Source organism: Cololabis saira, chromosome 23 (assembly GCF_033807715.1).
Source record: "Cololabis saira isolate AMF1-May2022 chromosome 23, fColSai1.1, whole genome shotgun sequence".
NCBI classification, from domain to species: Eukaryota; Metazoa; Chordata; class Actinopteri; order Beloniformes; family Belonidae; genus Cololabis; species Cololabis saira.
The window spans coordinates 28610202-28630281 of record NC_084609.1 but is presented as its reverse complement, the minus strand read 5'-3'; the positions used below and the strand labels follow the sequence as shown (position 1 = coordinate 28630281).

General features: G+C 40.0%; 1 protein-coding gene across 8 annotated transcripts in view; it reads left to right on the top strand.

The window, feature by feature from the left end:
- Window positions 1-18814, top strand: part of osbpl8 (oxysterol binding protein-like 8) — a 135859-nt gene extending 117045 nt beyond the window's left edge. For 6 of the 8 annotated variants that reach the window (XM_061714648.1, XM_061714644.1, XM_061714645.1 and 3 more), the window contains 6 exons: window positions 1646-1782; window positions 1873-2058; window positions 4044-4197; window positions 8492-8594; window positions 14262-14367; window positions 15677-18814. In XM_061714648.1, the coding sequence (XP_061570632.1) occupies window positions 1646-1782; window positions 1873-2058; window positions 4044-4197; window positions 8492-8594; window positions 14262-14367; window positions 15677-15806 (816 nt within the window). In that variant the 3' untranslated portion in view covers window positions 15807-18814. The remainder of the gene's footprint in view (window positions 1-1645; window positions 1783-1872; window positions 2059-4043; window positions 4198-8491; window positions 8595-14261; window positions 14368-15676) is intronic. The other 2 variants (XM_061714646.1, XM_061714651.1) reach the window with 1 other exon arrangement.
- The last annotated feature ends 1266 nt before the right edge of the window (window positions 18815-20080 follow it).

The following is a 20080-nucleotide window of genomic DNA, read 5'->3' as shown; positions in this document are numbered from 1 at the left end:
GTTTAGGGAGCCCCACGGAGCCCCTAAAGGGACTCAGATTTTTTTTCATATATATGAGTTTTGCGCGCGCGTGAAACCTTTGCGTGCGGGTGTATGGTGCCTAAATTAGGGTTCCGCGTTAAAACGACGCTGAGCCTACGGCGTAGGGTACGTGGCGACGCGCACCTACGCCGTAGGGTCTGCGTTGGTGTGACGCAGAACCATAAACCCGCCCTGAGCAGCTCTGAGGGGAGACGGGAGAGGAGGAGGGGGGTGAAGCAGGGCTGCGGGGCCGTTCTCGTATCGCTTTCATACAGTGTCTTGATAATTTGCAATTTAAGGCTGAGCCTACCGTTAGTTTTTAAACTGTAAAAATTAAGGGGAAAAAACATGGTTTTGAAAAGACGGGGGGACATGCCCCCCCCTGTTGCACCGGGGAACTCACAGCGTTTAGCGCAGCAACTGCGTGCTGCCACTCACTCGCTTTATTTTATTGTATACTATTTATATAGTTATTCTAACTTTTACTGTGACCACCAAATAATGTGGTTTTCCTGTCCTCCACCTCATCTACAACATCTAGGTCTCCGTGAAAGTCAGTGTCACGTGCTGGACACCCTCTCATTCATTCCTAACAGGCTGGAGGAAGCCACTGCGCATGCTCAGCAGGCTCATTCATATGCATTTATGGGCGTGTAGAGGGCGGGATATGAGGCGGATTCACCTGCGCAACCTTCCAGCTGAACTGTGCGAACATTGCGTGCAAATGTGCGTGCACGCGGTTTTATAGATCCGGATCTTTTTTTGCGCCCGCCATTTTCGGCTTTTGGGTGTACGTGCACTTTTAGTATGAATCCTACGCACTCCATTTTAAATGAGGCCCCGGGTCTTGCGTTTCTCCGTGTTTATAAGAACTTCCTGGACTCAAAAGACCAAGATTCCTTGTGAAAAGAACATGCGCAGAAAACAAATTCATGTTCCTTTTGATTAGGATATTACATTTGGCGTTTACATGACCGAATATTCGGGTTTTAAAAGGAGTAACCCAGGGGTCCGGTTATTCAAAAGTTATTGGTGTTTACATGGCCGTGCAAAACCGGGTTATTGCTAATATTCTGGTTTTAAAAGGGTTATTGACTGCAGGGAAACGCAGTCATTGATGCTGCGTGAAAGGTGAAATAGCTTGTGGGATGATGACAATGATGGATTATCATCTAACTTTCAGTCAGGTGACCTATGAACTGTCAATCATCCATCAAGCTCCACAATCATCATGTTAACATTAAATCAGATAGATTTGTCCAGGACATTTCTCTTGCGGGACAGGAAGACACTAAATCAATGCATCTCTATTATTGTGCAGCATGAATTCTCAGAGTTTAGCGGATGCGGGCGGGAGTGGAACACACAGGTTGCAGGTGGTAATGGTCAGCAGGTTCAGTTTTAAAGCTCGGATAGTCACCATGGTGTGTGGAGAGCTCCTCCCCGTATACCCAAGTATTCTTGAGTCAGATGGTTGTTGTACGATCTACTAAGGGACCTGGTGTCCCTGTTGGATATTGGAATAAAAATAAAGTGTTATTTCTTGTTCATGACTGATAACAGCTCCACTGTTTCTATCCTTTGAATTAAGCAAATAAATGTTTTTGTTTTTTTCCTCTTAAAGGACAGCGAGATCTTCATCAACGACAAGAAGACGGGGACGGTGGACACGTTCTGGAACCCCACCCCGGAGCTGAGGCAGGACCGGCTGACCCGCTGCACCGTCCCGCCCGACGAGCAGGGGGAGTTTGAGTCCGAGAGGTGGGACGTCAGAGCTGCTCCCCAGTTTTAATGCTCGTTTTTTCCCCTTTTCTCCATGTAAACGTAGCCGCTCTCTTCCCGCCCCGACAGACTGTGGCAGCACGTGACCCGAGCCATCAACAACAAGGACCAGACCGACGCCACCAACGAGAAGTTCCTCCTGGAAGAAGCTCAGAGGAAGTCGGCCCGCGAGCGCAAGGCCAAGTGTGAGGAGTGGAACCCCGCCCTGTTTGAGCAGGACCCGGTCACCGGAGAGTGGCATTACAAATATGCCGAGTGAGTCCTTTCATTTTAGTCCAGGTTCCAGTCGTGCAGCTCAAACATTTTATTTATTTCTTTTTTTTCTTTTGCTTTTTCTTTCTTTCTTTTCTTTTTTTTTTTCTTTAACAAACATTTTATTTTTATTTTATTTTATTCTTTATTTAATTCATTAAAAGAAAAACAAAACAGTTCAATATAATTACAACAAATATCTTTCCTTCAATGAAAGGGAATTTTATCTGTCCCTCTTTCCTAAGAAATCAAATTTCAATTAATGTAATACTAAAAAAAGGGCCTTTGCACTGTCAGTGCTCGGGCCTTAATTACAAATTACACAATTAAAAAAAATAAAAATAAACACTATTCAATAAACGTAATTAAAAAAAAAAAAAAAAACTACAACAAAGTTATAAAATAACACAAAATAACTTTTGTCAAACACAGGTAGTGAAGACATATTATTTTTTGATTGAAAGAAAAAAATATGACAATGGTGCTAAAAAGAGAGAGAGAGAAAAAAAGAAAACCCACCTAACTTAACAATTATCATGATATTTCTTCATCAAACTGGCTTTTATTATTCTTTTAAATGTATTGTTTGATTTGCATTCTTTGGCTTCTGTATCCAGATTGTTCCATAAACTGATACCTTTTACAGAAACACAACGTTCCATTAATTTTGTCCTGAATTTTGTTTTTTTTTAAAGATCTCTGTTCCTTTTAAGTTATACTTATTTTCTCTTTTTTCAATTTTTTACTGTATATTGATTGGCAAAATGTTCTTCTTAGCTTTCCACATAATTTGCAAAAGATGCAGCTGCAGAGTTAGAGGCTGATGCCGTTAACGCAGAGCTCTAGGTTCACTTTATTAAAAACAAAGTTACATAGAGAAACGCGGGGGATCTGCTCTGGGCTGGAGAAGAAGAAGATCCATCTTTGGATCCACTTTCCTACATAGACGTGGAAAAGAAAACCCAATGTGTCGTGGAAAAAGAAAAAGATGGGGAGAAATGCGGAAAAATAAATATGTTGTAAACTCAAATTAGAGTCTTCTGTATCTGGAATGAATGTATTCTTGAGTCTATAAGGTAACAATAATATAATAATAAGATAACCTTATTTGAATTGTAAAGTGGGTTTGGCTAAATATAATCCTTGACTAAAACTAGACTAAAATAGTCCTGGACAATTCTGACTAAAATAAGACTAAAATAAGACTCAGACTTTTAGTCGACTGAAACTTGACACGACTAAAAGGAGAAGGAACATGACTAAAACTAATAAAAACTAAAATTATAGCTCGACACAAAGACTAGACTAAACTACAATAGAAACAGGCTGAAAAAAACAACACTACCTGTTTAAATGTTTCTGCAAGTGCTTCAGCGGGTTGGAGTGGCGCTGAAAGGGCAGAGTGCCATCTAGTGGCGGCTCCCTGTAACGTCCAGGCTGCTCTCTTTTCTCTCTTTCTTTTTCCTTTTTATTTATTTGTTTACTTTTTCTTTGGTTTTTGGTTGTTTTTTTTTGTTTTGTTTAGTTTTTTCCCTTTTTATTCATCTATTTTTTTAATTTATACTGTGTAGCTTTAATACTTAATTACTTAAAAAAAAAATTGGTTATTTATTTATCATTATTAATATTATTTTTGTTGAATTGTGTAATGTTCTTTCCTTAAATCAAGAAAAACATCCTAGAAGGTAGACTGTATATCTTTTTCTCATTCCATCGAGATGCACAGTATTGTTATAGTGTCAAATATCCTATATATTGTAGATTGCCATACAGAAATAATGTTAATTTAATTGATTCCTGTTCTACTGTGCCTTACAATAATAAATAAAATAGTAATAGTAAAGTAATAAAATATTAAAATTAAAAAAAGAAAAGATTGGAGCGTTTGAAGAACTGTGCAGAGTCAGGTTACTTTAGTTAAAATTACAAAGACCAGCTCTGTCCGTCCTCACCTCTCCTCTCCTCCGGTCTCTCTTCTCTCTCCTCAGCACACGGCCCTGGGACCCGCTCAACGACCTGATCCAGTTTGAGAAAGACGGCTGTATCCAGACCAAGGTCCGACACCGCACCCCTATGGTACGTTCTGGCAGTCTTATTAGTCTGAGTAACCAGGGGCCGCGGAGGGACAATTGCAAGTGCCAGGTATGTGGCCCCGATCGCAGCGCCAGCTTTACCAGAAAGCATCTTCGCCGTCTCAGCCATCTTCCATTGCAACACCCGGCGCCTCATCTCAGCTGTCGCTTCCTCTCGTTGTGTCACCATCGCTGTGCTGCCGCCATCATTGCCTGCCCTTCATCTGTGTCTTTTCGTCCATCTTCCTCTTTTTTTATTGGATGTCCTGGCGCTGGCTGTTGTCTCCCCGTGAGATGGACGATCATGTGGACTGCATGCTGTGGCTTGGTGCTCGTCAAGTCCACCGCTCTTTCCCCTCCAAAGGACGCAAGGACAACTCAATTCCAATTTCCAACTCAAACTTTTATTTTTCTTTAGGTCGCTAGGTCACTTCACCACAATAGGTTGTAAACCTTTAAAGACAGAAACAAAAGTTAACAACTTAAACTAGTGATGCACCGAAATGAAAATTTGTGGCCGAAACCGAAAATAATGATTAACACTTGGCCGAATAACATACCAAACATGGTTCTTTGCAGTTTTTCAGTTATTTTGCCAATTTTTTCACCATTGCATAAATCAAATAAATGTGCTCTAGGCATCTTTTACTTTGATCACAAGAAATATTTATTGAACATGAACAGCTGAACATTTTTTAATTTCCCAGCATTTTTTAAATATTCCAGCAGACATTATACCAACAAAGCACAATAACTTAAAATAAATACATTAGCAAAATATTTTTTTTCCATCTTTGAGCTTACATTATGCCTATAACTGACTGCTGAAAAATTAACATAGGCCTTAAAACAAAAAAATGCATTGAATGCATTAAAGTGCATTGTAAAAAAAAAAGTGCAAAAGAAGTGGATAAACCCACAACAAATGAATAATTGTGCTGGGCATAAGTCTGCTTATCCTACTTCTTCAGGAAAAGTGGCATTTTAAGCCTTTTAAACTTTTTAAATGGAATAAAGAAAAATCTTATTTCATTCCACTTTCCACATTTTTAGTAAAGTTTTAACATTCAACAGAATTGTAACATTTTCACTTTTGTATTATCCTTCTGTATTCTATAGTTTTAATTTTTCAAACTCAAAATGAAATATTTTTTACTGAAAAATGAAATATTATTTTAGTGCAAACTCATTCAACACAAAACCAGTGAAGTCAATGCTTCAATGCTTTCATTAACCATCACACAGCAGTTAAACATAAACTTGACCAGATTAACCAGCATTTCACAAACTATGAAAGCAAATAAAACATTGCCGTCTTTGGACTGAATCCATGAGTTGTCCTTGCGTCCTTTGGAGGGAAGAGAGGTGGAGTTGACAGTGGTAACTTTGTGTTCAGTGTTTTCTGAAGAGACAGTTACTCCTCAGCCTGGAGGAGACATGCATGACATCAGCTCCTTCTAGAAATACAACTATTTACCTACAATATGTAAAGTTCACAAGTCTGAAAGGAAAGAAGTTTCTCTCTTTATATTCACTAATAGAGCTGGGGATCGATTCAAATGTCAAGAATCGATTCCGATTCTTAAGATTCAGAATCGTTATCACGCTTTAATTCAATCCGATTCCAATATTGATTTGGGTTAGTGTTATTAAAACAGTTTTTTCAGCTGTTGCATGAATTATATGACTGTAGTTATGCAACATATGAATACTAGTATTATATTGAGATTCAACAGCAAGTATTGCAGCTAATGATGCTGTAAGGACCAATCAGCTCCCAGAATGCTGATAGAACTGCAAACAGAAACATTGTGTGGCAGAATTACCAAAAAGATCCAGGGAGGAAAGAGAGACGGATGAAATCGCTTTTAGTTTTCCCCATTTATGAGAATTTAGTTTTTAGCATTTTATGCAAATGTAACCCCAAGACAGTATATAAAGCAAAGAAATATAGACAATTTACGCATTTATAACTGAAAACTTTAATATTTTCATACCTTTAACCATATTTAAAGGCAAAAACATGGCACTAATTATGCTCGTGTCCAACAAAACATTCCTTTTTTCTGCATAAACAAAAAAAAAATACCAAAAGTTGTAATGTAATGATGAAAAAAAAAATCGATCTTTAGACATATGAATCCATTTTTAGGAATTAATATGAGAATCGATTTAGAATCAGAAAATTGATCTTTTCAACACAGACCTATTCAGTAAATATGTTTGTAAAAGCGGTGACTGCTCCTTGTCGAGTTACGTTACCGGACTGTTGGTGGTCGCCATGCCCTCCGTGCTCGTCCTCGACTTCATCTTTTATGTTTGCGTTCACTAATGAACTCTTGACTCGGCCACTGCTCGTTAAAGGCGTGTGGGGAAGGCCCGAGGTTCGAGGCTGCTGCGGCAGATGAACGGCGTTGTTTCCTCTCTCTTGCATGAGTGTGAGTTTAGAGCAACAACGCGCCGAATGCTGCAGCCAGTAAAGTCAGCAGATGAATCAGCATCTGTCTCCATCATCTTGCAGGCTTTGTTTACGCTCTGACTGGGCAGATCTGAGGAGACCAGGTGCAGTCTGCTGGATCAGAGTCCAGATCGGACGTCCTTATCCTTAGATCTGGCTGTGATTAAGCATCCTTAGCTTATCACTCTTTTTTACACTGCTTGAAATGTATTGATGAGCAGTTCTGTGGGGGAAAACATATGTACAGCTTGGTTCCAGATACTTTGATATTCTGGTCTTTTTGGCTAATCCTAAAACAACAACCAGCCTCACAAGTAGAGCTGGGTATCGATTCAAATCTTAAGAATCGATTCGATTCCGATTCTTAAGATTCAGAATCGATTATCAAGATTTGATTCAATTCGATATTGATTTGGGTTAGTGTTATTAAAAATGTTTTTTTGAGCTGTTGCCTGAATTATATGACTGTAGTTCTGCAACATATTAATTCTAGTATTATATTGAGATTCAACAAGTATTGGCAGCTAATGATGCTGTAAGGACTGAAAATTTTAATATTTTCATACCTTTAAACATATTTAAAGGCAAAAACATGGCACTAGTTATGCTCGTGTCCAACAAAACATTCCTTTTTTGGGCAAAAACTAAATTTCCAAAAGTTATTTGTATGAAATAAATAACTAAGAAATAAATAACTCAAATATGCCTTTCAATATCTGTTTAAAGTGAAAAAAAGAAAGAAATTGCAACAGCATGTGTGTGAATTAAATGACGTGACTACTGTGATTAAAGTTCACCGGGCGAAAATGTAATAATGAAAAAAAATCAATCTTTAGACATACAGGTAGGAATCGATTTTTAGGAATTAATATGAGAATCGATTTAGAATCAGAAAATAGATCTTTTCAACACAGGCCTACACATCTCTTCAGACAGTTTTATAACCTTTCAAATCTTTCCAGCCAAAAGGGAGACGCATCTTTCCTTTTCTTCTGACTTCAAAATGAATCTCTTCGCTTCGGCCAGGAAAACATTTGGATGAGATCAGACTGAAGTAAATAGAAGCCATAACTGACCTGCAAACTCACATCATGAGGGTCATGGTATTTTCCGTGTTCACAGACTTGTAATGACGGATTTACGGAAGAGTATTAGGGCCATGCAGGAAGAGAAATATTTAAGAGGGGAAGATTTTTTTTATTGTGCACTTCGAGAAAAAAGTCGAGATTAATGTTGAAATAAAATTTCGAAAAAAAAGTTGAAATGTTGAAAAAAAAGTCGAAATGTTGAGAAAAAAGTTGAAATGACGAGAATAATGTTGAAATACAATTTCAAAAGTAAAGTCGAAATTTCTTTTTATAAAGTCAAAATTTTGCCTTTTTGCCCATTTTCCCAACATTTCAACTTTATTCACAAAATTTTGGCTTTTTTCTTTAAATATTATTTCAACATTAATTTCTACTTTTTTCTCGAAATTGTACTTCAGCATTAATCTCGACATTTCGACTTTTTTCTCTAAATGCATAATGAAAAAAAAATCTTCCTCCTCTAAAATATTATTTTTATTTTTCTCCTGCCTGGCCCTAATACTCGGATTAATACTCGGATTCGTAGGGATTAATTCTTAGTTTAATTTCTTAAAATGGGGCGTTTAAACAGAACTTGTCAGGCATCGTTCATGAATCACCTGCACCTCCAGCCCTCGGCGATGCTGCTTGCTGTTGTTACTTCTGTCAGTGATCCCTCACTGAAGTGCCAGCTGCCTCTCACCTGTCTGGACGGGTGGGACGTCTTCTGCTTTATTTACCTCCGTTTAAATGTGCATCCGTGTAGCCGTGCACGCCGTGTGGAGCCCAGCTGAGCCGTCTACTGCTGCTCATGTCTGTGTTTGTGCATGTGTCGATAGGTAACGGTGCCAAAGAGGAAACACAAGAGCGACAAGCCCAAGAGCCCGGAGAGCGGCTGCTCCTCACCAGAACCGGACCGCCAGGACTCCTCGGGCAGCGAGCGTGAGTAGTGCACGTCCATATTCACAATCACGGCCAGACGTTGGCCTGGGGCCGCCTGGACCACACACACAAATACCCAGGGTTGACCGTCCGTCCCTTGAAATACAGAATTGTTATGTAATTGGGAATTAAAAGTTGCGTTTCGTATTGAACCAATACGGAATGCCGTTTATTCCGTATTTCAATTGTCCCATGCACGTCTGTCACACACGCACACACACTAACGAACTAACAATAATGAACAAAATAAAGGACAGGATACATTAAAGACAGCAACATAGAGGACTGTCTCAGAAAATTTGAATATTGTGATGAAGTTCTTTATTTTCTGTAATGCAATTAAAAAAACAAAAATGTCATACATTCTGGATTCATTACAAATCAATTGAAATATTGCAAGGCTTTTATTATTTTAATAATGCTGATTATGGTTTACAGTTTAAGATTAAGATTCCCAGAATATTCAAATTTTTTGAGATAGGATATGTGAGTTTTCTTAAGCTGTAAGCCATGATCAGCAATATTAAAATAATAAAAGGCTTGCAATATTTCAGTTGATTTGTAATGAATCCAGAATTTATTACATTTTTGCATTACAGAAAATAAAGGACTTTATCACAATATTCAAATTTTCTGAGACAGTCCTGTATGTTGGTACGCTCTGTTATTTATTGATGTCATGTCACTTCATTCGATTCAGTAAATTCAACTAAAGATGAAACAAATATATTATTTCCCACTACATGCAAAGTGAGATATTTCAAGCCTTTATTTGTTATAATTTTGATGATTATGGCTCACAGTTTATGAAAACCCCAAATAAAAAATCTCTCTTTTATCTCTTTTATGACATCAATAAACAATTCAATCATCAGAATTATAACAAATAAAGGCTCAATATATCTTGCTTTGCATGTAATGAGACTATGTAATATATTAGTTTCAACTTTTAAGTTGAATTATTGAAATAAATTAACTTTTACACCATATTCCAATTTTCCGACCTTCACCTGTATCTATATTTATATTTACCTGCATACAGCACATCTGGGCTGATTTGGACATACATAGCATTTCAGTTCCCAGTATGGTTGTCTGTCTGTACAGTCATGCAACTTCAATGCTATTAAAGCACTTTAAATCAAAGCATTTTGTTTGTTTGTTCATATAGAATAAATACATTTCTATGCATTTTAGAAGTTTTAGGGATGTCCCTTTTTTTGGCGCCTGCGCTGCTGAAATCGGGGTGTCCCTTATTTCTATTTCTGAAAGGTGGCAGCCCTACAAATACCTGATCATGTTAGTTGCTCTTAAAGTTGCTTCCGTCAAGGAAAATTATGAGTAAATATCATCAACGAACCTTTATCACCTGAGGAAAACGAGACGAGACGCAACGAAAATGCTGGCAAATTTGTAATATTTATAAACTCATATAAAAATGTATGTGTAGCCTGACATTTCGTGCACAACAATGATTTGTTGGCAGAGTTATGGATAATTTGCTCTTAGGCAGGATTTGGTTGGTTGCACAAGAACAGTTTCAAGGAACAAAAGATTCACAACAAACTGGAATATTTAAAATGGACTTGAATGGGGTTTTCAATAGCTGATGGCAATTATTTACAAAAGTGTAGAACTATACAACTCGAAGGAGCTCTTTTCTGTCTATCTAGATCCACTAATAAATGTTAAACGGTGTTTGCCACACTTACAAGTTTGCACACAACTCTGACGTTTGTGCACAAACTAACAGTTTCCGTTAAATAATGGAAATGATCCATCACCTGATACCATGGCTGGTTAATCGATCCATCATGACTCGAAACAAGCTACTATCTGTGGAAGATTTTCTCTTCCAAGCTTATTTAAACACGCATTCCGAGTCGCACGGGTACGGAAGCAAACTCTGATAAAATGTGTCTTCATTTTTGTCAACCAAAACTAAATGAAATATTCTAACAAAGATCTTTAATGTCCATGTTTTCAGTAGTTTCCTCTGGTTGGAGAATCAGATCCATAGTAATAAGATAATAATAATAATAATAATAATAATAATAGATTTTATTTGTTGGCGCCTTTCTGAGCACCCAAGGACACCTTACAAAAAACATAGAAAATACGAATAAAATACAACAGGAAATAAAATAGAATACAAAAAAATTTAGACTGGATATGCAAGTCTGAACAGGTGGGTCTTGAGGTGAGATTTGAATTGTCCAATCGAGTCAATCTGACGGATGCAGGGGGGGAGAGAGTTCCAGAGTCTGGGTGCAGAGCAACTGAAGGCTCTGCCACCCATAGTGGCCAGTTTAAATTTGGGTACAGACAGGAGAGCAGCTGAGGAGGAGCGTAGAGCACGGGTGGGGGTGTACGGGTGGAGAAGGTCTGACAGGTATTGAGGGACCAGGTTATGGAGAGCTTTAAATGTGAGGAGAAGAACTTTATATTGGATGCGGTGATGGACAAGTAGCCAGTGGAGCTGGATGAGGATGGGGGTGATGTGGTCAGTGCGTTTTGTACGGGTGGTGATTCTGGCAGCAGAGTTCTGGATGATTTGGAGACGGTGGAGAAGTTTTTGGGTAGGCCAGTGAGGATGGAGTTGCAGTAATCAATGCGTGAGGTGACAAGTGCGTGGACCAAGACCTGGGTGTTGTGCTGGGTGAGAGATGGGCGGATTCTGGCGATGTTCCGTAGGTGCATGAAAGCAGTACGGGTAATGTTACTGATGTGGGGGGAAAAAGAGAGAACACTGTCCAGAATGACGCCAAGGCTTTTGACTTTGGAGGAGATGTGGACCGGGTGACCATCAATGGAGATATTGAAGGGGTGGGTCTTGGAGAGTGTGGACCTTGTGCCGACGATTTTTAATTTAAGAAAGTTGTTTGTCATCCAGAAATTGATGGTGTTGAGACAGTCAGTAAGAGTGGGGGGGGGGGAGGGAGGTGCTTGGTTTAGTGGAGATGTAGAGTTGTGTGTCATCGGCATAACAGTGAAACTGGATTCCAAAGTGGGGGAGGATGTATACAATGAAGAGAAGCGGTCCAAGTACTGATCCCTGTGGAACACCATGTGTGATGAGTGATGGTTGTGAGTGTACATTTTTGCCTTGAACGAACTGTTTCCTGTCAGAGAGATATGAGGTGAACCATTTTATTGCAGTACCAGAGACCCCAGTGCCAGCCAGGCGTTCCAGGAGTATGGAGTGGGAGATGGTGTCAAAGGCGGCACTGAGGTCGAGGAGGATGAGGATGGTGAGAAGGCCAGAATCTGCTGCCAGGAGGAGGTCGTTGGTGATCTTGATTAATGCAGTTTCTGTACTGTGTTTTGGGCGGAAACCAGACTGAAATGGTTCAAAGAGGCTATTGTTGTGCAGGTGGTTCTGGAGGTGGGTTGCTACTGTCTTTTCCAGAATCTTAGAGATGAATGGGAGGTTGGAAATGGGGCGATAATTATTGTGGTCGATTGGATCTAAACCAGGTTTTTTGAGAATGGGAGTGATGGAAGCAGTCTTTAATGATGGTGGAACAGTGGCAGTGGAAAGAGAGGAGTGAACTATGGCAGTTATTATGGGTGAGACTGTTGGCAGACAGGCTTTAATTAAGGCAGTGGGGAGAGGATCAAGAGGGCAGGTAGAGTTCTTGGATGCTTTGATGAGTCTATTAATACCTTCAACAGATGGGAGTTGAAATGTGGACAGGGTGTTGGAGGGTGGAGGGTCCAGGGTGTTCCGCTGGGAGAAGGTGGGTTGCGTTGGTGCAGGAAGAGTCAGTTGTTGGTGGATATTGACAATTTTTGAATTGAAAAAGTCCAGAAACTCTTGACACTGTGAGGTGGAGATGAGATGAGAGGGAGTTTCAGCTGGTTTCAGGAGTTTGTTGACAGTTGAGAATAAAGTCCGGGTGTTGCTGTCAGCAGAGTTGATGATATGGGAGTAGTAGGTGGACCTGGCTGTGTTGATGGCAGATTTGTAGGAAGTGAAATGGTCAACCTTGTTTGAATTATAAAATGGGTTTGTCTAAATACAATCTTTGACTAAAACTAGACTAAAATAAAAACTAATTATTTTTTAGTATATAAAATCAATATTTTGAGTTAGTTTCTGCATAAAAATGCGTTTTGATTACATTTCTAGCGAGAAATATATATTTTACTTTCATAATATTCACTCAGTGAATGTATATAATCAAGTCTTTTTCAAACCTCGCCAGAATAAAGACTGATTTATGGTTCCGCGTTAAAAGTCGATTTAACGCGGAACCATAAATCAGCTCCCGAGCCGGCGGCTCTTCTCATCTCCGAAAACATCGGATCAAATTTCTTAACAGGCGTTATTTGGATAAACTGAGCCCAGGTTGGGGATCTTAACGGTTACTTTTACGCCTGGAAAAAATATTAAAACTTAATAAAGTGGCATATTAACAGAGCTACAGCTGAAATTAAAACAGCTTTTGGCTCTGGGCTTCCTGATATGGTGTGACGTATGTGCAAACGTAACTACGCAGTCGCTTACGTACCCGAACGTAAACCACGCAGTGACGTAGCAAGTGGTGTCCCAATCACTAGAGAAGATTACAAGGGCCCTACGCCTGTGGCTTAATTTTTAGGGCTAGTGGTAGAAAGTAGGGGGTGTATTGGGATTGGCCCTAAAACTGAAACGGGCGGAGAAAAACAACACTAGTTGCTCCCGGTGTAAGAAGAGGCAGCGCTAGATGAAGCCCGGTTTCATAGATAATGACTGTGAGGTGCCAGCTGAGCAGCTCCCACCATCATCACCATTATCATCATCATAGCTACAGCCAAGCGCCGTGGCAGCAGCATCATGCTGGGTATTCAGTCTGCAGCATCTGGGCTTCACCATTGGAGGAATGATGAGGGATTCAACCTCCTTCAGTCCTTCACAAAATGAAGAGACGAACCGGAAAAGCCGGACATGTTAGGAGAGACGATGATGGCTGGACCCGCTGCAGGAGAGGAGAAGAAGTGAAATACTCGGGCTTCTCTGCTCTTTTTGTTTTATTTCTTAGTTTTATCCTACAAAGTATTTAGCACCATCACAGCCGCCAGTATGCTGTGTTTGATCATACATTCCCTCAGGAATCCACCTAGATTGCATGGCACCATGGAAAGAAATGTGCTGCAGGCTCGTCTGTTTTCTCTGTCTTATTAAAGTCCTGGATCCTCCCGGTATCTGGGACTCTGACTTAATAAAGAGAATAATATGGAATTCTTATTTTCTCCCTCTCAGGACACAAACGTACGGAACAGTATTAGGGCCAGGCAGGAGAAAGAATATTTGAGAGGGGAAGATTCTTTTTATTGTGCACTTTGAGAAAAAAGTCGAAATGATGAGAAAAAAGTTGAAATGTCGAGAATAATGTTGAAATACAATTTCAAGACTAAAGTCGAAATTTTGCCTTTTTTCTCAACATTTCAACATTAATCTCGACATTTCGACTTTTTTCTCGAAGTGCATAATGACAAAAAAATCTTCCTCCTAAATTATTATTTTTATTTTTCTCCTGCCTGGCCCTAATACTCTTCCGTACAAAAGCGTACATAACAGTTTAAAATATACATATTTCCCAGAATCCACCTGGTTTCTTACAGCTTTTCATTGTGTGAGCAGAATAGAGAAAAAAATATCCATTCCTCTTTTCTCCCTCTCAGGACACAAAAGCAAACACAACAGTCGGTTGAGGAAAAAAGGTGCCGACCTCGGAGAACTCCAAAGTGCCATTGAATCCATAAAGCAGACGCAGGAGGACATTAACAGGTGAGAGGGCATCTATTACTGCCAATAATACTGATTATTGATCATTCACGCCCTCTATAAACTTATTTCATGTTCTTCCCTGTCATTACAATACACTTGTAAAACTAGATGTAAGAACTTTTTGTTGTAGTTAGATTGTAATCCACAGTGATTAAGACCATGGAAGCAACAACAGATTAACAAACTTGCAGAAAAATCTTTCAATTAATATTTTCCAAAGTCAGCAACTGCCCCTACTGGCCACACAGAGAAGCAACAGGTCAAAGGTCAAAGAGCTGCACAGTTTCAGCAGTGTTGTTTCCATCATCCTACTGTCAGCCTGGCAGGTTTTTACCATCTATGGTTTTTAATCTGAAATGGAGCAAATTGAGCTACAAGAGGAGCCTGGGGTGGATTTACACTTAATATTTAAAGTGATAGAATACTATAGTGTTTATGTAATAATATGAATGATTGTGTTTTTGTAAAATAACATACCTTTACTAATGTATGAATCATACTCCGTCGTATAACGGCCAAACTAAGACAAAAAAAAATTGGAAATTACGAGAATAAAGTCATAATATGAGAATAAAGTCGTAAAATTACGAGAATAAAGTCGTAATATTACGAGAAGGAAGAGCTTCTTCTCCCTGTGTTAAAATGAGGAATATTGAGCATCTTGTGAAGTTATATTTTGGTATCGGTTTCAAAAATGAGGAGATACTTTTGGCACATCAGCATGGAATTATTATCAGTATAAGGACTTTAAAACGATTGTGCAAACGACTGCGTCTATTTCGGAGAAGAAACCACACAGACTTGGAAGAAATTGCGTCTTTTGTGGAAGAAGAAAATCTTTATGATCATCCTCATTGTTTCCTGAGAAACAACAAAACCTCTTCAGCAGATGGAACCACCACTAGCCTTGCAGTCACCACTACTATACTATACTATATATACCCTACTCTACTTTACTATACTATACTCTACTATACCAGACAGCGCCTCTTCCACCCATGTGCTCTTCCTGTTAGAGTTCTCATATGTTAGAGTCCTCATATATTACTTTATATTACTTTATTCCCGTAATATTCCGTAATATTATTTAAGTTCCATTTTTTTTTGTCTTAGTTTGGCCCTAATACTCCATTGTAGAATCATCACTCACACATAAAAAAACAATTGTATTTTTATTTTATTGTATTTTTAACTCTTGGGTGCCCCCTAGTGGTCACAGGGCTCTAAGCAGCCTCTTAGTTCTCTTATACCTTGGTCCGGCTCTGCACACGGCCGCCCTGACCCCGGCCTCTGTGCTTTATGTTTGCAGGAGCATCGCTGTTCTGCGGAACCGTGCCGTCAGCCGGACGGAGGGAAGCTCCTTCCTCCGCCAGCGCGACTACGTCGTCATCCTCTTCCTCATCGTCCTTCAGGTTCTGATCAACTACGTCTTCAAGTAGCAGCCATAAGCCGGAGCGAGTGCGGCTGAAGTCGAGCCATCGCGGCGCGGAGCACTTTGGCCCATGGACTGGGACCTCTCAGGACGACGGTGTCCTCCACCTCTGTCCCTCTCTGTCTTTACTAAACCCTGTCCTCGTGTCCAGAGTGGGAGCCTCCACTCCACAGACTTTTTACAAACTCCTGTGTATTTAGAAACCGGTCCATTCCAAGTCTCGGGGGAGATCCACAGATTTCAAAGCAAGGCTGCGGCTGGAGGGGGGATTTTGATGCGACGACGCCTCGTCTGCCACCCGGGAGCTCGTTCATTTGCCTTGATCTTAGAGGCACAAGCAGCAGCCATCTTTTTTAGCAGTTTCTTTTGTTTCTGTTGTGCTTTTTCTGACGGAGAGACGCTGCTCTGTTGAATCACATTTCACCTCAGATGACAGGGAACCTTTGAAAACAGAAACAAGGAACACAACTCAGAATGTAACACAGATGTGTGCGATGCATTACATTTTAATGCTTTTTTTCTAACGTCTTGGTTCTTTGCTTTACATGTCATTTATAAACAGAAGTCTGCTTGGAGAAACAAAAGGGAGAAAAAGTGGTCCAATCAATGTTATATATATATATATATATATATATATATTTTTTCTTTCTTTTTTTTAATTCTTATTATTAAATACTCTGATATGGGCGTTGGATTCCATGTGTGAACATGTAAGAGAAGGAAAAAGGTATAAATGTCTCAGAAACAGAACAAAAGGCTAGATTTTGGAGCAATCTGCAAACCAGTATGGTTCGGACTTCAGCCCTTTGTACAGTATTTTAAGGCAGAAATGCTTTTGAAATTTCAATCGTCTCGCCCCTGGCGCCGTGTTTATGGGTTCCCCCTGTGATCGGTCGGATGCTTTCATCAACAGCGGGCCACAAAGTCGCTTTCTCTCAGTTTTTTTCCTACATTTCAGTGACCGCTCTCCTCCCGGCGTTCGGACTAAATGAGCTGATGGATTTTGTCCAAGCATTCCCAGCTGATTTTTCTCTACTAGAAAAACACAAAATCAGCCAAGGTTATTGAGCTGTCTCAGGTCTTAGACCTAACTTAGTGTTCTCCTGGAAATATATCTACTTTCCTTCCTGTCTACAGGCATTTCAAATCACCCAGCAGCCTCTGCATAAACAGGAACCAGCTGCCTCTTCTGCACCTGAACGCAGCGCTGAAGTCCACTAATGCACATCTTGTGTCTTTGTTATCAAGTCTCCACGACAACCACAGTCTAAAGATGATATATTGAAGTCTGACAAGGGTTTAAGTGTGGAGCAATGTCTTTTTATCACTGTGAAACTGCCGTCAACTTCAAGTAGTTGTTGTCATACTTACTCAATACGCAGAGGCAGATCAAATAATCACACTTCTAACTTATGGCAGGAGTGAAAATATACATATTTCCCAGAATCCACCTGGTTTCTTACAGGTTTTCATTGTGTGAGCAGAATAGAGAAAAAAAATGCTCCCCAGTTTTAACAGCAGACTCCAGATCAGACCAGGGAGACGTCTGTCGACGGTCAGAGCATCCGTCAGCTCTTCCAGTGCATTTGAGCCTCCGATTTTTAACCGGGAGAACTAGAATAGTCACTTTAGTAAACTACTAGCGAGAGGACATAGATTTGTAGACTTTTTCCTACTGTAATTGTGTTGAACCATTCCAGGTGTAGAAGTAACAGCCGAACCCGGTGTGTTGACTAGCAGTCAGTCCTGATCACTGTGTAAATATTCATTGGGGGGGGGGCAGCTCCTCCAGAGTAGTGCACATCCCCCCAACATTAAGGTCTGCAGTAAAGACACTAGATGTTTGCACAAATCCCTCTCCTCCACGTTTGTGTCTATCCACTAGAAACATGTTGCATAAGCAAACATTCCCTCCAAACAGCCTCAATAGTTCCCCGGGAGGAGTCTCCAAAAGTCTTGTGGGGATCCGTCGTTCTTCCAATTTGTTGCCTTCGTCTTTTAAGTCTCAAAAGTTGTGTGTGTGTGTTTTTTTTTTGTGGGCCTAAACACTCGAGTATAAATGAAACTACCTGCACATGTCCAGCTTTAGATGTCGCTTCAAAACTCAACATTCAGAATAATTCTTTGAAAATGTGGCCTTTGTTTAAGGACTGACGTGTTTAAGGACTGATGTGTTCAAGGACTGATGTGTTTAAACACTGATGTGTTCAAGGACTGATGTGTTCAAGGACTGATGTGTTCAAGGACTGACGTCTTCAAGGACTGACGTCTTTAAGGACTGATGTGTTCAAGGACTGACGTCTTTAAGGACTGATGTGTTCAAGGACTGACGTCTTTAGGGACTGATGTGTTTAAGGACTGATGTGTTTAAGGACTGATGTGTTTAAGGACTGACGTGTTTAAGGACTGATGTGTTTAAGGACTGACGTCTTTAAGGACCGATGTGTTTAAGGACTGATGTGTTTAAGGACTGACGTGTTTAAGGGCCGATGTGTTTAAGGACTGACGTCTTTAAGGACTGATGTGTTTAAGGACTGACGTCTTCAAGGACTGACGTGTTTAAGGACTGATGTGTTTAAGGACTGATGTGTTTAAGGACTGACGTGTTTAAAGACCGACGTGTTTAAGGATTGATGTGTTTAAGGACTAATGTGTTTAAGGACCGACGTGTTTAAGGATTGATGTGTTTAAGGACTAATGTGTTTAAGGACCGACGTCTTTAAGGACTGATGTGTTTAAGGACCGACGTCTTTAAGGACCGACGTGTTTAAGGACTGATGTGTTTAAGGACCGATGTGTTTAAGGACTGATGTGTTTAAGGACTGACATCTTTAAGGACTGATGTGTTTAAGGACTGATGTGTTTAAGGACCGACGTCTTTAAGGACTGATGTGTTTAAGGACTGACGTGTTTATGGACTGATGTGTTCAAGGACTGACGTGTTTATGGACTGACGTCTTTAAGGACTGATGTGTTCAAGGACTGACGTCTTTAGGGACTGATGTGTTCAAGGACTGACGTCTTTAGGGACTGATGTGTTCATGGACTGACGTGTTTATCGACCGACGTGTTTATGGACCGATGTCTTTAAGGACTTATGTGTTCAAGGACTGACGTGTGCTTCCAGGGGTCGAGAATACGCCGAGACATTTGTCGCTTAAAAAAAAGGATGAAGGCAACATCTGGGAACTCCTGACCTTTCAAAACCACATCCGTCACGATTTCATCTCAACAACCAATTCAGAAACGACTCCAAACACTCCAGGACTGTCTGAACGTTTTGCCTGTCATAAAGTTAGCCTTGTCGACGTTTACATATCCTATTGCCTCCGCCGTCAGCAGACTGTTAAGCGATGAAAACTTCGTAAACCAACGCAGGTTGTAACGGAGAGACCTGGTAGCGATGGCGGGAGCCAGCTGCAGCCCCGGAGAGACCCGGCTGGCCCGAGTGTGTCTGTACGCGTGTTCCACTGCATCCTCATTTGCCTCAGTTGCTCACGTGTCATGGAAAATCCAGATGTTAGAATGTTGGAGAAACAAGTCTATACCAGTGCCTTCTAGAGTCAGACATGGGTTCGTGTAGTCGGGGGGCTTCGAGGAGGAAAGGAGGTGACGTTGGGGGGGTGACCATAGACATATTTACGTAGATGCATCCATCAAGTGTTCTTGCCCACTGCTGCGATACGTCAACGTTGCCGCCATATTGGATGTGGCAAGACTGCGCTGTAAACTAATACAAGTAAATGGACTTATTTTCATAAAGCGCCTTTCTACAAAGAAATGTACGTTTTACGTCTCATTTATTCATTCACACGCGCACTAATATACTTGGGAAACAGTTAGGCACCAAATATAATATTTTTAATTTTCTCTAATGGCAAAAATAAGAACTTTATTTATCCCACATAAGAGTAATTCATGTTATATCAGCTATAGAGAACAAGGTAGTGCTGGAAAACAATATATATCCACCCTCACAAAAATAAGAAAAAAAGAGAAACATATTTTCTCATCAACAAAACCAATTTTCAAATAACAGACAATAAAATAACATTAGAACCATTTTTCAGACAATAAAAAAATGAAAAAATCTGAAAAATGGTTCAAATATGTTATTTTGTTACTTGTAAAATTTTAAATATGTTTATGTAAAATATGCTTTGTTGATATATATTGTTTGTCGGCACTACCTTGTTCTCTATAGCTGATATAACATGAATTACTCCTATGTGGGATAAATAAAGTTCTTATTTTTGCCATCTGAGCAAATTTAATATATTA